This window comes from Nerophis lumbriciformis, linkage group LG03, assembly GCF_033978685.3.
Source record: "Nerophis lumbriciformis linkage group LG03, RoL_Nlum_v2.1, whole genome shotgun sequence".
NCBI lineage: Eukaryota > Metazoa > Chordata > Actinopteri > Syngnathiformes > Syngnathidae > Nerophis > Nerophis lumbriciformis.
In genome coordinates this window covers 9,357,501-9,375,976 of record NC_084550.2, presented here as the reverse complement: position 1 = coordinate 9,375,976, position 18,476 = coordinate 9,357,501, and the positions used below count along the sequence as shown (strand labels likewise).

General features: G+C 40.1%; 1 protein-coding gene across 4 annotated transcripts in view; it reads right to left on the bottom strand.

Annotated features, from left to right (window-relative positions):
• The window catches only part of pcsk5b (proprotein convertase subtilisin/kexin type 5b), a 353,408-nt gene that overhangs the window by 91,066 nt on the left and 243,866 nt on the right, over window positions 1-18,476 (bottom strand). For all 4 annotated transcript variants that reach the window (XM_061933203.1, XM_061933210.1, XM_061933218.1 and 1 more), the window contains exons 18-20: window positions 8,699-8,802; window positions 8,482-8,620; window positions 5,957-6,072 (exon numbers count right to left, since the gene is read on the bottom strand). In XM_061933203.1, coding sequence (XP_061789187.1) covers window positions 5,957-6,072; window positions 8,482-8,620; window positions 8,699-8,802 — 359 coding nt within the window. The remainder of the gene's footprint in view (window positions 1-5,956; window positions 6,073-8,481; window positions 8,621-8,698; window positions 8,803-18,476) is intronic.

Here is an 18,476-nt window from a genome sequence, read left to right as displayed (position 1 = left end):
CCCAACAATGCCAAAGTATGAAATATTAAGGTTTATGCATTTTGGCGGAAGCTTGCACACAGTTTTGGATGACAAGTAGTAATCAAATTGGCAAAAAAAAAAAACATATCAACAGTCATTTTGGGAACTGTTGGGCTCTGTGACCCAGAGGCAGATAGAGAGCTGGCCCGAAAAGGGTGCAGGGATGCCGGCCAGACTGCTGGAGCAGCTCCATGGAGGTGAGTGTTTTGCACAGACCCCGTAAACATGATTTCCCCAGGCAAACGTTCCTTCTCCTCACAATGACAGCATTTCAGTCACATTACATCAATTTCCGTGTCTGTCCTCGTTTAATAGTAGATTCCGTTTTTTATTAGATACTGTTGACGGGGAAATCATAGGGCCCTAGATCACTTCAAGTCACGGCTAACATTTATTTCTCTGCCCTCAGCTGTGCGGTCATTCACTTCATATCTATGATTCTGCAATATCTTGTAGCTGGAAGTAGAGCAGGAAATGGTTGTTGTCGCTGACATTTTTGATTGCGTTAATACAGTCGTCGCTTGCCACATCACACTTTAAATATTGCAATTTTTTTTTAAATATTTTGTAGTTTCCGTTAAAGCATATGCTACAACTTTTTGGCCTTAAATTAAGTATTTTCAAGCATAAAAATGGCTAAATGAACTGAAAATATCCATACTACAGTAGTATTGACCACATGAGGAGACCAAACCAATCAGAGAGCACTGTTCAGTATCGTGGCTACTGATTGGGTCAGCCTCTGACATAGCTTTACTATGTTGAATTCAAATAGTGTAAAGGTGACTAAAGGGCTCCTTAATGTTGTAAAAACTAGAGATGTCCGATAATGGCTTTTTTGCTGATATCCAATATTGTCCAACACTTAATTACCGATACCGATATATACAGTCGTGGAATTAACACATTATTATGCCTAATTTTGTTGTGATGCATTAAACAATGTAACAAGGTTTTCCAAAATAAATCAACTCAAGTTATGGAAAAATATGCCAACATGGCACTGCCATATTTATTATTGAAGTCACAAAGTGCATTATTTTTTTTTAACATGCCTCAAAACAGCAGCTTGGAATTTGGGACATGCTCTCCCTGAGAGAGCATGGGGAGGTTGAGGTGGACGGGGTTGAGGTGGGGGGTTAGGGGGTGGCGGGGGGGTGTATATTGCAGCTTCCCGGAAGAGTTAGTGCTGCAAGGGCTTCTGGGTATTTGTTCTGTTGTGTTTATGTTGTGTTACGGTGCGGATGTTCTCCCGAAATGTGTTTGTCATTCTTGTTTGGTGTGGGTTCACAGTGTGGCGCATATTTGTAGCAGTGTTAAAGTTGTTTATACGGCCACCCTCAGTGTGACCTGTATGGCTGTTGTGTGAAAAGCCGTGGATATTATGTGACTGGGCCGGCACGCAAAGGCAGTGCCTTTAAGGTTTATTGGCGCTCTGTACTTCTCCCTACGTCCGTGTACACAGCGGCGTTTTAAAAAGTCATAAATTTTACTTTTTGAAACCGATACCGATCATTTTGAAACCGATAATTTCCGATATTACATTTTAAAACATTTATCGGTCGATAATATCGGCAGTCCGATATTATCGGACCTCTCTAGTAAAAACGGATTTAATAGGTTGTTAATAGGTCTAATCAATCAATCAATTTGTTTTTATTGTTATTGTCATTTTATGCTGTCTATAAAATATTACATTTATAATTAATAATTCCTACTTTGCAGCGATAAACCAGGGACGGCTGTATATGGTAACAGTTGATCACTGTAATTGACTTGAAGTTAATCACCAAATAATTGCCCGGTCCTACATGACCGTATATAGAATGTAGGCAATCAAACGGAATTGGGACTATGTTTAGATTTGAATAAGAGCAGTGTAAAGCCAGTCTTAGTTTCATATAAACAACAACAAAAAGGCATAAAAGCAACATCATGCAGAAAGAAAGAAAAGCTGTGTGTCCTCCAAGCAGTACAATCTCACTTGTATTTATTCTTGCATAAAAGGGAGCCAAAAAGTTTTATTGTACCAATCACAAATTTGGTACCCTTTTTTTTTTTTTAACCGGAACCAATCTGTACTGCTTGCAGGAAAGGGCACATTAAAGTATAGACACAGAAAATGTTAGAAACAGAAGTTAATAGTAACAGAAAAGGAATGCAGAATGAGGATACCCTGTGTGAGCACTATGACATTGGGAAGAGTCAGTTTGTGCTCAAATAATTAAAAAAATGAGTGAGTGAGTGAGTGAGTGAGTGAGTGAGTGAGTGAGTGAGTGAGTGAGTGAGTGAGTGAGTGAGATTAGTGACACACTGCAGGAAATAGACTTCTGTTTGGTTTTTTTTTGGTACACAAGCACAGTGGCCAAAGCTGACGATGAAGATGCACTGACATTTATGACAAATATTTCAAATAAAAAGCATGTTCACGGTTAGTGCTTAGTCAACAAAGTATGTCTACATCCTGTAGATAAGGACCTCTCGGAACTCGGAGACTTGAATATTGACTCAAAATGTGGGGAAAAAAAATCTATGAACTGGTCGTTCTTTTGAAAGTAAATGCCTCGCAATCAGAGCGGCATGACGATGAAACCAAATATTGTGTTTTGTGTGTGTGTGTGTGTGTGTGTATAGCCTCTTACAATGGAAATGTAAAAAAAAAAAGGGAAAACTTACACAGTAATCAAAGTAATCATTTAAAGATTTATATTTGTAACAGTTACTTACAATCAATAGTGAATGGCAGAATCGTGCAATAAATACATAAAGTGAAATAGCAGTGAATGTGGACTATACAGTACCGGTACTCTCATGTACACAATACATGTATGCACTAGGGGTGTAACGGTACACCAAAATTTCGGTTCGGTACGTACCTCGGTTTAGAGGTCACGGTTCGGAAACAACAAAATATACATTTTTGGGTTATTTATTTACCAAATTTTGCAAAATCTTCCACCAAAATGATTTTTCTTAGTGGAATATTTGATGTGAAGTAATGGGAACCTTGGATAGGTCAATAATTCATAATAACATTGATTTTGATTCAATATTATGTTTTGAGCAATGACAGTTTGAAAGAAAAAAAAAAAAAACAGCTTTGTTTTATTAGTCAACATTGCAACTTTTTCTAAATTACATTTAACCTTTAAGCTTTTTTATTGCACTTTTGTTATGTTTTTGTTTATTTTAATAGTATTTTTAGAATGTGCCGTGGGCCTTTAAAACATTAGCTGTGGGCCGCAAATGGCCTCCGGGGGACACTTTTGACACCCCTGCTATAGATAATAAAAAAATTAAATCTGATAAATCTATGGATAAAAAGCAGAGCCTGGCGACGCATGCGCGTTTATCATAACTCTCTCTCTCTCTCTGTCTCTGCCCCTCCCTCAAGAATGCTGCTGCGCGCACAATTTGTTTTGTTTTTAACCCCTTCTTAACCCTGAACGTACATTGAAAATACACGCAACCCTAACTCAAAATGCCGGACATTTGAGGCATTTAAGAAACTCCGCAAAAGAGGACATGTCCGGTGAAAAAAGGACGTATGGTCAGTCTATCGTAGCAAGTTAGCTGCTAGCATGCCGTGTGTTGTGCCTCGGTGTGCATTGTTTACACAACGTGCGTTACGCTACTTAATATGTCCGTGTGGAAACTCGTTCGGTACACCTCCGAAACGAACCGACACCCCCGTACCGAAACGGTTCAATACAAATACACGTACCGTTACACCCCTAGTATGTACAGTGTATGAAAATGCAAATATGAGTGGTTTTGGTGGGGATTTTTTAGCGTTCTATTATGTTCAATTTTGACCTAAAACTGTTCTTGTTACTTTTGTTTATCATGTTTCCTGTCCTTTTACGCTGCTATAACATGCACATTTTCCGACCCAAAGAAAGATCAATACAGTCTTATTTTTTTGTATAGCTTCTTGTTACAGGGGTCGGCAACCCGCGGCTCTAGAGCCGCATGCGGCTCTTTAGTGCCGCCCTAGTGGCTCTCTGGAGCTTTTTCAAAAATGTATGAAAAATGGAAAAAGTTGAGGGGAAAAAAATATATTTTTTGTGTTAATATGGTTTCTGTAGGAGGACAAACATGACACAAACCTCCCTAATTGTTATAAAGCACACTGTTTATATCAAACATGCTTCACTGATTAGAGTATTTGGCGAGTGCCGTTTTGTCCTACTAATTTTGACAGTGCTTGAACTCACCTTAGTTTGTTTACATGTATATCTTTCTGCGACTTTCTAGGACGTGTTTTATGCCACTTCTTTTTCTGTCTCATGTTGTCCACCAAACTTTTAACGTTGTGCATGAATCCACAAAGGTGAGTTTTGTTGATGTTATTGACTTGTGTGGAGTGCTAATCAGACATATTTGGTCACGGCATGACTGCGAGCTAATCGATGCTAACATGCTATTTAGGCTAGCTATATGCATACTTGCCAACCTTGAGACCTCCAATTTCGGGAGGTGGGGGGTGGGTGCGGGGGGCGTGGTTGGGGGCGTGGTTAAGAGGGGAGGAGTATATTGACAGCTAGAATTCACCAAATCAAGTATTTCATTTTATATATATATATATATATATATATATCCCCGTGACCCCGAAGGGAATAAGCGGTAGAAAATGGATGGATGGATGGATATATATATATATATATATATATATATATATATATATATATATATATATAAATAAAATAAATACTTGAATTTCAGTGTTCATTTATTTACACATATACACACACATAACACTCATCTACTCATTGTTGAGTTAAGGGTTGAATTGTCCATCCTTGTTCTATTCTCTGTCACTATCTTTCTAACCATGCTGAACACCCTCTCTGATTATACATTGCTGTGTGGCACGCACAAAAGTGCTTTCATCAAATGCACTAGATGGCAGTATTGTCCTGTTTAAGAGTGTCACAACATTGCGGTTTACGGCTTTACTGTAGACGTTCTTTATATTGTGGGAAAGCGGACTCAGGTCCGCATGGAGCTGGAGGGGGCGTGGGCTCCAGCTCCGCCTGAATTTCGGGAGATTTTCGGGAGAAAATTTGTCCCGGGAGGTGTTCGGGAGAGGCGCTGAATTTCGGGAGTCTCCCGGAAAATCCGGGAGGGTTGGCAAGTATGGCTATATGTACATATTGCATAATTATGCCTCATTTGTAGCTATATTTGAGCTCATTTAGTTTCATTTAAGTCATAGTAATTCTATTTATATCTCATGACACACTATCTGTATGTAATATGGCTTTTAATTTTTTGCGGCTCCAGACAGATTTGTTTTTGTATTTTTGGTCCAATAAGGCTCTTTCAACATTTTGGGTTGCCGACCCCTGCACTATAACATACAGTCCACTATTAAAATGTATCAAATGTTTTGTAAACAACCGATAAAAACATCTGGAATTGATTCTATTGCTATTATTTCCTATAAAGGAAGTCCAAATGCAAAAATTTGAGAATTTGGACCTTTGTCAAATCTGTCTTTTTCTGTGTGTGTGTGTTTGTGTGTATAACCTTTTAAAAGTGTACTAGTCACAATAGGCCAAATATGTAAATGCTCACGATGCATTAATCAACATGTGGTATTGTTTTCAAGTCAGCTCTTTCCAATAAGCGTGTATTGCTTCTTTTTGCACTTATCAACTTTTAACTATGTGTTATTTAAAACATAAGGTAAAACTCTGAAATCGATTATACTGACATTATTTTTTTATGGAGGAAGTCCATACCCCAAAAACACATCAAAAGGTGAGACAATTCCCTTGAATAGATGTGTTGGTGTTGCGAGGGTCCACTGTTGACTGTTAGTTGTGTTCTATTAGTAGCACTAGAAGCATGCACTTGTTAGTTCCTACAACACCTTTTAGAAGCACGAGCAGACGCGAGCATACGAGATAGAAGAGAGCTGACAACTCACCATCTTTGCAGATGGTGCTGACCACGCAGGCTCCCGCCTCCAGATTGTAACCGCTGACGCAGCTGCTGCAGTTCCTTTCACCGGGCCCCAGGCACTCGTAGCAGCTATGATCGCACCTGTCGACAGGGCACATGGAGAGTCAGGATGCCGTCATATCGCTTTGGCGTCCTAAACATTCAATTGTGACCGATGAGGCCTATGCCTTATAACTAGAGATGTCCGATAATATCGGACAGCCGATATTAACGGCCGATAAATGCTTTAAAATGTAATATCGGAAATTATCGGTATCGGTTTCAAAATGATCGGCATCGGTTTCAAAAAGTAAAATGTATGACTTTTTAAAATGCCGCTGTGTAGACGGACGTAGGGAGAAGTACAGAGCGCCAGTAAACCTTAAAGGCACTGCCTTTGCGTGCCGGCCCAATCACATAATATCTACGACTTTTCACACACACACACATATTGTAGCATCCCGGAAGAGTTAGTGGTGCAAGGGCTTCTGGGTATTTGTTCTGTTGTGTTTACCGTATTTTTCGGAGTATAAGTCGCACCGGCCGAAAATGCATAATAAAGAAGGAAAAAAACATATAAGTCGCACTGGAGTATAAGTCGCATTTTTTGGGGGAAATGTAATTGATAAAAGCCAACACCAAGAATAGACATTTGAAAGGCAATTTAAAATAAATAAAGAATAGTGAACAACAGGCTGAATAAGTGTACGTTATCCATCCATCCATCCATCCATTTTCTACCGCTTATTCCCTTCGGGGTCGCGGGGGGGGCTGGAGCCTATCTCAGCTACAATCGGGCGGAAGGCGGGGTACACCCTGGACAAGTCGCCACCTTATCACAGGGCCAACACAGATAGACAGACAACATTCACACTCACATTCACACACTAGGGACCATTTAGTGTTGCCGACGCATAAATAACCAACTGAGAACGTACCTGGTATGTTAACGTAACATATTATGGTAAGAGTCATTCAAATAACTATAACATATAGAACATGCTATACGTTTACCAAACAATCTGTCACTCCTAATCGCTAAATCCCATGAAATCTTATACGTCTAGTCTCTTACGTGAATGAGCTAAATAATATGATTTGATATTTTACGGTACAGGTCACACTGAGGGTGGCCGTATAAACAACTTTAACACTGCTACAAATATGCGCCACACTGTGAACCCACACCAAACAAGAATGACAAACACATTTTGGGAGAACATCCGCACCGTAACACAACATACCGTATTTTTCGGATTATAAGTCGCAGTTTTTTTTTTCATAGTTTGGCCGGGGGTGCGACTTATACTCTGGAGCGACTTATGTGTAAAATGATTAACACATTACCGTAAAATATCATATAATATTATTTATCTCATTCACGTAAGAGACTAGACGTATAAGATTTCATGGGATTTAGCGATTATGAGTGACAGATTGTTTGGTAAACGTATAGCATGTTCTATATGTTATAGTTATTTAAATGACTCTTACCATAATATGTTACGTTAACATACCAGGCACGTTCTCAGTTGGTTTTTTATGCGTCGGCAACACTAAATGGTCCCTAGTGTGTGAATGTGAGTGTGAATGTTGTCTGTGTTGGCCCTGTGATGAGGTGGCGACTTGTCCAGGGTGTACCCCGCCTTCCGCCCGATTGTAGCTGAGATAGGTTCCAGCCCCCCCCACCCGCGACCCCGAAGAGAATAAGCGGTAGAAAATGGATGGATGGATGGATAACGTACACTTATTCAGCCTGTTGTTCACTATTCTTTATTTATTTTAAATTGCCTTTCAAATGTCTATTCTTGGTGTTGGCTTTTATCAAATACAATTCCCCCAAAAAAGCGACTTATACTCCAGTGCGACTTATATGTTTTTTTTCCTTCTTTATCGTGCATTTTCGGCCGGTGCGACTTATACTCCGGAGCGACTTATACTCCGAAAAATACGGTAAACACAACAGAACAAATACCCAGAAGCCCTTGCACCACTAACTCTTCCGGGATGCTACAATATACACCCCCCGCTACCCGCCACCTCAACCCCCTCGCCCCCCAAACCCGCCTACCTCAACCTCCTCATGCTCTCTCAGGGAGAGCATGTCCCAAATTCCAAGCTGCTGTTTTGAGGCATGTTAAAAAAATTAATGCACTTTGTGACTTAATAATAAATATGGCAGTGCCATGTTGGCATTTTTTTCCATAACTTGAGTTGATTTATTTTGGAAAACCTTGTTACATTGTTTAATGCATCCAGCGGGCATCACAACAAAATTAGGCATAATAATGTGTTAATTCCACGACTGTATATATCAGTATCGGTTGATATCGGAATCGGTAATTAAGAGTTGGACAATATCTGAATATCGGCAAAAAAGCCATTATCGGACATCTCTAGCCTTAACCTAAGGGGCTGCCCTGGGGAACAACAGGATGAACTAACATTAGCATGAAATTCTTGTCATTTTAGTCAAATGAGCAAGGATACAAGCGAGAGAAGGAGACTCACTTCTTACAGGACCTCTGCACCTGGCCGCTGTCAGACGTCTGTTCAAACAGGTAGTAGCCGTTGCTGCAAGTGGACACACAGCGCCAGTCCTCCAGCAAGTAGCTGTCGGCACACTTGGTGCACGCTTCTATACCAGTGCCTGCAAAAAAAAATAAATCACATGGGACATTAAAGACAATGTTGAGAATAGATTTGACAAGCGCCACAGACATCTTACCTGCGCAGGTGGCACAGGCACGATGACAGGGCTCGCAAGTCCTTCTGTGGCCGTTGTAATAGGAACCCGCATCACACGTCATCTGACACTTGTTGCCTTGTAAACTGGACAGAAAAATAGAACATACTCATTCATATCACGGTATCCAACTATTTCTTAAAGTGGACTTATGATGAATTCTGTCTTTTCTGCCTTATTAATGTTGTCACAATGCTTGTTAAACAATGCCAAAGTCAAATTAAAGGTGTGTGCATTCTGGTGTGAGTTTGCATGCAGTTTTGGATGCCTCTGCACTGCAAAAACTGAAATCTAAGTAAGATTAAATATCTCAAATAAGGGTGATATTTGCTTATTTTCTGTCTGATAAGATCATTCTTCTCACTAAGCAGATTTTATGTTAGAGTGTTTTACTTGTTTTAAGGGTTTTGGTCCTAAATGATCTCAGTAAGATATTACAGCTTGTTGCTGAGATTTGATGACCTATATTGAGTAAAACATGCTTGAAACTAGAATATCAACTGTTGCAAAGCTGTGTCATCAACACTCACAAGTATAAAACTACTTTTTTAAAGTAATCATTTCTTACTTCAAGCATGAAAAAAAAAATCATGATGCCGAGTGCATATCATTATGTCAAGATAATGGCACTAGCATTTACTTAATTTAAGTGAAGTGAATTACATTTATATAGCGCTTTTTCTCAAGTGACTCAAAGCGCTTTACATTGTGAAACCCAATATCTAAGTTACATTTAAACCATTGTGGGTGGCACTGGGAGCAGGTGGGTATAGTTATTATTATTATTATTATTATGTTAGACCCACTCGACATCCATTGCTTTCGGTCTCCCCTAGAGGGGGGGGGGGGGGTTACCCACATATGCAGTCCTCTCTAAGGTTTCTCATAGTCATTCACATCGACGTCCCACTGGGGTGAGTTTTTCCTTGCCCTTATGTGGGCTCTGTACCGAGGATGTCGTTGTGGCTTGTGCAGCCCTTTGAGACACTTGTGATTTAGGGCTATATAAATAAACATTGATTGAAAGTGTCTGGATCGGTTCGCAGCTGAGTGTGAAGCGACTGGGATGAGAATCAGCACCTCCAAGTCCGAGTCCATGGTTCTCGCCCGGAAAAAGGTGGAGTGCCATCTCCGGGTTGGAGAGGAGATCTTGCCCCAAGTGGAGGAGTTCAAGTACCTCGGAGTCTTGTTCACGAGTGAGGGAAGAGTGGATCGTGAGATCGACAGGCGGATCGGTGCGGCGTCTTCAGTAATGTGGACGCTGTATCGATCCGTTGTGGTGAAGAAGGAGCTGAGCCGGAAGGCAAAGCTCCCAATTTACCGGTCGATCTACGTTCCCATCCTCACCTATGGTCATGAGCTTTGGGTTATGACCGAAAGGACAAGATCACGGGTACAAGCGGCCGAAATGAGTTTCCTCCGCCGGGTGGCGGGGCTCTCCCTTAGAGATAGGGTGAGAAGCTCTGTCATCCGGGGGGAGCTCAAAGTAAAGCCGCTGCTCCTCCACATCGAGAGGAGCCAGATGAGGTGGTTCGGGCATCTGGTCAGGATGCCACCCGAACGCCTCCCTAGGGAGGTGTTTAGGGCACGTCCGACCGGTAGGAGGCCACGGGGAAGACCCAGGACACGTTGGGAGGACTATGTCTCCTGGCTGGCCTGGGAACGCCTCGGGGTCCCACAGGAAGAGCTGGACGAAGTGGCTGGGGAGAGGGAAGTCTGGGCTTCCCTGCTTAGGCTGCTGCCCCCGCGACCCGACCTCGGATAAGCGGAAGAAGATGGATGGATGGATGGATGGATGAAAGTGTCTTGCCCAAGGACACAACAGCAGTGACTAGGATGGCGGAAGCGGGGATCGAACCTGCAACCCTCAAGTTGCTGGCACGGCTGCTCTACGAACCGAGCTATACCGCCCCACGGTATAGCTAGTAATTTATGAATATTTTTCAACATATTGAGCAAAAAGGTCTCTTTTTTTTTCTACCAAGAAAAGTGCACTTGTTATTAGTGAGAATATACTTATTTTAAGGTATTTTTGGGTTCATTGAGGTTAGCTAATTTTACTTGTTTTGGAAAGTTTTGACAAGCCGAATTTTCTTGTTCTATTGGCAGATAATTGTGCTTAGTTCAAATAAAATACCACTAATTTTTGTATTTTTTCCCCCTTGTTTTTGAACACTGACTTTTTGCAGTGTGTTCGCGGAGATCTGCAGTCTGGCTACGTTGTAACGTCAATGCGAGACAGACATACTTATTTCGACATTAGGTCAAGTTCTCAAGACAGAAGGAGGAGGAATTTCTCCCCCTCTGCTTCAGGCTATGGAGAAACACAAAAATATTTAGGATAAAGGGCATAATTATTTTCAGGCACAAAAGTTGCAAAAATGCTGTTAAAAGCAGCTTTTTTTAAATGCATGTCTGAAACCGAACAGCGAGTGTGCAGGTGTGCTCGACGTTGTGACTGAGTGAATCTACAAACCCCGTTTCCATATGAGTTGGGAAATTGTGTTAGATGTAAATATAAACGGAATACAATGATTTGCAAATCATTTTCAACCCATATTCAGTTGAATATGCTACAAAGACAACATATTTGATGTTCTAACTCATAAACTTGATTTTTTTTTGCAGAAAATAATTCACTTAGAATTTCATGGCTGCAACACGTGCCAAAGTAGTTGGGAAAGGGCATGTTCACCACTGTGTTACATGGCCTTTACTTTTAACAACACTCAGTAAACGTTTGGGAACTGAGGAGACACATTTTTTAAGCTTCTCAGGTGGAATTCTTTCCCATTCTTGCTTGATGTACAGCTTAAGTTGTTCAACAGTCCGGGGGTCTCCGTTGTGCTATTTTAGACTTCATAATGCGCCACACATTTTCAATGGAAGACAGGTCTGGACTACAGGCAGGCCAGTCTAGTACCCGCACTCTTTTACTAAGAAGCCACGTTGATGTAACACGTGGCTTGGCGTTGTCTTGCTGAAATAAGCAGGGGCGTTCATGGTAACGTTGCTTGGATGGCAACATATGTTGCTCCAAAACCTGTATGTACCTTTCAGCATTAATGGCGCCTTCACAGATGTGTAAGTTAGCCATGTCTTGGGCACTAATACACCCCCATACCATCACAGATGCCGGCTTTTCAACTTTGCGCCTATTACAATCCGGATGGTTCTTTTCCTCTTTGGTCCGGAGGACACGACGTCCAGTTTCCAAAAACAATTTGAAATGTGGACTCGTCAGACCACAGAACACTTTTCCACTTTGTATCAGTCCATCTTAGATGAGCTCGGGCCCAGCGAAGCCGACGCCGTTTCTGGGTGTTGTTGATAAACCGTTTTCGCCTTGCATAGGAGAGTCTTAACTTGCACTTACAGATGTAGCGACCAACTGTAGTTACTGACAGTGGGTTTCTGAAGTGTTCCTGAGCCCATGTGGTGATATCCTTTACACACTGATGTCGCTTGTTGATGCAGTACAGCCTGAGGGATCGAAAGTCACAGGCTTAGCTGCTTACGTGCAGTGATTTCTCCAGATTCTCTGAACCCTTTGATGATATTACGGAGCATAGATGGTGAAATCCCTAAATTCCTAGCAATAGCTGGTTGAGAAAGGTTTTTCTTAAACTGTTCAACAATTTGCTCACGCATTTTTTGACAAAGTGGTGATCCTCGCCCCATCCTTGTTTGTGAATGACTGAGCATTTCATGGAATCTACTTTTATACCCAATCATGGCACCCACCTGTTCCCAATTAGCCTGCACACCTGTGGGATGTTCCAAATAAGTGTTTGATGAGCATTCCTCAACTTTATCAGTATTTATTGCCACCTTTCCCAACTTCTTTGTCACGTGTTGCTGGCATCAAATTCTAAAGTTAATGATTATTTGCAAGAAAAAAAAAAGTTTATGAGTTTGAACATCAAATATGTTGTCTTTGTAGCATATTCAACTGAATATGGGTTGAAAATGATTTGCAAATCATTGTATTCCGTTTATATTTACATCTAACACAATTTCCCAACTCATATGGAAACGGGGTTTGTATATAATGTTTATGAAGTAAATTTTCGACTGTGTCCGGGAAAAAATAGCGGGTATATTAACAGTGTACATTTCCAAAAGAATAATTATGATATTTTCGGAGAGTGAGGAGCGTGGCTTCATTTGCAAACAAACATCTTGCAGACTGACTCAAAAAAACAGGTTGTAAATGTGACTGTGGGGCAAAATGTACACATAATTTACACCAAAGCATAGTATTAACCCCCCACCACATCCCACATCCCCGGATTGTAAATAATCAAATGTAAATAATCAAATGTATATACTTGTTCTTATGCTTTCTGAACTCACTATGTTCACTGCTCACTGTACATATCCTACCAAGTCACACCTACACTGTTTCAATGTCCATTTCTCAGATGATATTATTGTTGATGACTGAAGAGCTGATATCAATCAAACCTACCCCCCCCTCCCCAACCCCCTCCACATTCCACCCCCCGGATTGTAAATAATGTAAATAATTAAATGTATATACTCTGATGCAGGCCCGGCCCTAACCAATCTGGCGCCCTAGGCAAGATTTTAGGTGGCGCCCCCCCACATCGGCAGTGAAGTGTATATACTCACAAGAACCCGAATAGCTTTGTCTTTGACCTTTTTTTTTTTACTTACAACTATACCTAATATATAAAGGGGTGGAAAAGTGACGATTACCTGCAGGGCAAACATTAGCTAACCAGAAGGCAATAACAATGTAAACAAAAAACACCTGCTTAAAAGATCTAATACAAACATTTATATGCACGTACAACACTTAGAACTTTTAGCATATCAGTATGTGGAATTAAATTATGGAATGGATTAAGTAAAGAAGTTAAAAATTGTACTGATATGATCTAGTTTAAGAGGTTGTTCAAAATAATAGTGCTTACAGAGTACAAAGAAGAAGAATTATGAGAAATACTTTCAACCTTATTGAAAATAAGATATTCTTCATCTCAGTATGTTAATAATGACTGAATTAATTAATTAATTACATATTACAAAACTGTTGTATACTAATTCATAGATGTTATTTTATTATATAAAAAGGTCAGTAAATGATTCTATATATTTGTAAACGCTTTGAAGTGGGAAAGGGGTAGGATTAAATAAGCTTTGCTTCTTTCTACTCCTTTTCGGGCATGATGTAAAATGAAATGATATGAAATTGTGTGATGTATTATGATGTAAGTGTGTTCATGTTCGAAATAAACTAAAGAAAGAAAGAAATGTCCCTGAGGAATGTAAGGTGGGAGTACTGTAATTACCTAACGTTACATTATTATTTTCCATAACAATTTAGCCCCCTCCACAATATTAACCCGACGTTAAAACAGAACTAGCTATTTATTGATTAGCAATTGCCGAATCATGTAACATTAGCTTAATGCTAAAAAGCCAGGTTACTATCACATTCTGTAACAGACAAATAATTTAGCTAAATTGAACTCTGTCTCTGCATGATTCCTTGCTTCTTGTCTGATTAAAGATGTCATCAGTGTTTGAACCTGGCACCTATATATTATATATACACAAAGTATACATATACGTATTTTTTGTATTTATTAATAAAATGGCTGTTTTGTGTCAACAGGTTAAAAGGTGTTTAATAAAAATACAGACATGTTTAACGCATATAGATAAATAAATAATAATACAAATTAAAATAGGTGTATTACCTTATTTGCATTGATTGGAATCAGACAGGATTCACAGTAGTGCACTTTTGAATTTACATTGTGGAGGCAAAAAAATAAAAAATAAAAAGTCCTACTCTCTTTCCAATACCACTTCTCGTTTTTATACCATTTGCAAGAAATACATTGAAGGCATTAGGCAAACTCTGTAGCTTGCTGGCTAGTTTTCTGAGTTTTTAATTGATTGATTGAAACTTTTATTAGTAGATTGCACAGTACAGTACATATTCCGTACAATTGACCACTAAATGGTAACACCCCAATAAGTTTTTCAACTTGTTTAAGTCGGAGCTAAATTGAACTCTGTCTCTGCATGATTCCTTGCTTCTTGTCTGATTAATAGATGTCATCAGTGTTTGAACCTGACAGTTATGTACTTAAAAACGGTTAAATAACTGAAAACATGTTTTATATTCTAGTTCGAGCCACCTTTTGCTCCGATTACCGCTTTGCACACTCTTGGCATTCTCTGGATGAGCTTCAAGAGGTAGTCTGAACCTGAAACGGTTTTCGCCTCACAGGTGTGCTCGAAGCTCATCGAGAGAATGCCAAGAGCGTGCAAAGCGGTAATCAGAGCAAAAGGTGGCTATTTTGAAGAAACTAGAATATAAAACATGTTTTCAGTTATTTCACCTTTTTTTTTGTTAATTACATAACTCCACATGTGTTCATTCATAGTTGTGATGCCTTCAGTGACAATCTACAATGTAAATAGTCATGAAAATAAAGAAAACGCATTGAATGAGAAGGTGTGTCCAAACTTCTGGCCTCTACTGTATATACCAGGGGTCGGCAACCTTTACCAGTCAAAGAGCCATTTTGACCAGTTTCACAAATTATAGAAAACAATGGGAGCCGCAAAAAATTTTGAAATTTAAAATGAAATAACACTGCATACAAAGTTTTTTTTTTTGCTTTGTGCTATGTATAAACCAGGGGTCTCAGACACGATGCCCACACCTTTTTATCGAATTTTTAAGCTGGTGCGGTACGCAGGTTTTAAATGAATAGCGCTTGTCAGCGTCATGCGTGCCGTGATGATACAGCATATATCACCCACTACAATCAGCGTGCCTGATCAGCCACATGTTGGATGGGGCTTCCGCTTGCTCACGTAGGTGACAGCAAGGCATACTTGTTCAACAACCACACAGGTTACACTGACGGTCGTGGTATAAAAAAAACTTTAACACTCTTACTAATAATGCGCCACACTGTGAACCCACACCAAACAAGAATGACAAACACATTTCGGGAGAACATCTGCACCGTAACACAACATAAACACAACAGGACAAATACCCAGAATCCCATGCAGCCCTAACTCTGGTGGGGGGCGGGGTTTGGTGGTAGCAGGGGTGTATAATGTAGCCCGGAAGAGTCAGGGCTGCATGGGATTCTGGGTGTTTGTTCTGTTGTGTTTATGTTGTGTTAAGGTGCAGATGTTCTCCCGAAATGTGTTTGTCATTCTTGTTTGGTTTTGGTTCAAAGTGTGGCGCATTATTAGTAAGAGTGTTAAAGTTGTTTTATATGGTCACCGTCAGTGTAACCTGTGTGGTTGTTGACCAAGTATGCCTTGCTGTCACGTACGTGTGCAAGCAGAAGATGTATATTGTATAACAAATGTTTGGCTGGCATGTTATTAATACAGATTGTAGAGGGCGCCAAATGTTGTACCATCATGGCACGCCCTTATTACAGCTGTAAGGGTGTAAATCGGTGAATATTAATCCCGGGAGTTTTCTGCAAGAGGCACTGAAATCCGGAAGTCTCACGGGAAAATTGAGGGGTTCAGCGAGTAAGCTGCTGAGCCGCATCAGAGTGATCAAAGAGCCGCATGCGGCTCCGGAGCCGCGGGTTGCCGACCCCTGGTATATACACATGTTATTTTGGACAGTCAACTTCCAAAATGTGCCCAAAGATGTAGTAGAAAATTGGGCAACTTAATTTTACTTAACTTGAATCGTGATTAGAAAGTGGAGAGGAAAATGTATGTGGGGGAAGAGGTCAGTCCAACAAATGTTGAGCTGTGTGAGTTTGCAGTGAGGACAGGTTTGGTGCAGAGTTGAGCTAAAACACAGCTGGTGCGCGTTAGTTGACAATTCCAAGAAATAATTTAGTCTGGACCGCTCGTGTAACCTGCATATGCAAAATGTGTGTGTGTGTGTCTTCAGCTGCTGTTAAGGGGAAATGATAGGCTCTAAGTCCCCAGCTTCACCGTACAAGGTATGATACGTTTAACTCACATATGTTTCTTAGCTGGAATTCCAACACTTCAAAAAGGCCCAATCTACTGCCAGCCGAGATGAAGAGGCTGCAGTGGGAAGCGGCCAGGGAGTAAAGTGGAAAAAGTCCACACGGAGAATTTTAAATGGCTTAAGAGTTGAGAGTGTCTTCAAAGAGGCCATCGCCACCCAAAATGGGCAGCGGTTCCGCTTCTTGTGTGTCCCAGCCGACCCCCACCATTGCATGACACGGGTTTATGAGGCTTTTAATACAGCGAGGTCACAGGGTGAAAGGCAGTTGACTCAATAAATGCGTCCCAGGGGGGAAAACAGCTGCTGTGAACACGAACGTGTCCGAATTAGCAACGCTGTGTGGCCACACTGTGATTTTCAGGTGTTTCTGATTAAAGTAAAAGAAAAAGTATGTGTCTAAAATGACTCAAGTAAAAATAAAAGCAACTACACTGCAAAAACTGAAATCTAAGTAAGATTAAATATCTCAAATAAGGGTGATATTTGCTTATTTTCTGTCTGATAAGATAATTCTTCTCACTATGTTGGAGTGTTTTACTTGTTTTAAGTGTTTTGGTCCTAAATGATGTCAGTAAGATATTACAGCTTGTTGCTGAGATTTGATGACCTATATTGAGTAAAACATGCTTGAAACTAGAATATCAACTGTTGCAAAGCTGTGTCATTAATACTCACAAGTATAAAACTACTTTTTTAAAGTAATCATTTCTTACTTCAAGCAAGGGAAAAAAAATAATGAGGCTGAGCGCATATCATTATGTCAAGATAATGGCACTAGCATTTACTTAAATTAAGAATATTTTTCAACATATTGAGCAAAAAGGTCTAATTTTTTTTTCTATCAAGAAAAGTGCACTTGTTATTAGTGAGAATATACTTATTTGAAGGTATTTTTGGGTTCATTGAGGTTAGCTAATTTTACTTGTTTCAGAAAGTCTTGAGAAGCCGAATTTTCTTGTTCTATTGGCAGATAATTTTGCTTAGTTCAAATAAAATACCCCCTAATTTTTGTATTTTCTTTTTGCAGTGTAGGATGGTAGAAGGTGGGGATTGAACCAGGAACCCTCAGTTGTATGCAGGGGACCAAAGATTTGGAACCGGCTTAATGAGAGCCTCAAGATGCTGTATCCATTCTCCAACTTCAAAAAGAAACTGAAAACTTACCTATTAACCACCTATATTTAATGCCTCATGTGGGGTAGACTACTGTTGGGTTTTGCATGGTTGAATGAATGTATGTATGTATGTGTATGCTTGCTTTAGTGCTATTATCTTGTGTTAATCATATAGCGTTGTTTTTTTTGTTTGTTGTTGGTGTGCTTGCTACCATGTTTCATCATTCCATGTATATACTGTCCTCTGGACCCCCTGTCAAAAGCTTCTTCTAGCTTATTTGGGGGACCCTTTCACGTACCAACATCTTTAAATGATGATATTTCACTGCTATTGTAATTGTTATATGGTATTGTGAATAAACTTGAAACTTGAACTTGAACTCAGCTTGCTGGCACAGCCACTCCCCCAACCGCGCCACGCCGTCCCCCGCTACCTAATACCTAACAATTTATTTATTATTAAATACATTATTAAATTATTAAATACAATGCTAAGAAAAAAGGAAAAACAAACATTTATAAAATCAACAGTACAATAAAAATCTTCACTCCCGAAATTCAGCGCCTCTCCCGAAAACCTCCCGGGACACATTTTCTCCCGAAAATCTCAAATTCAGGTGGACCTGGAGGCCACGCCCCC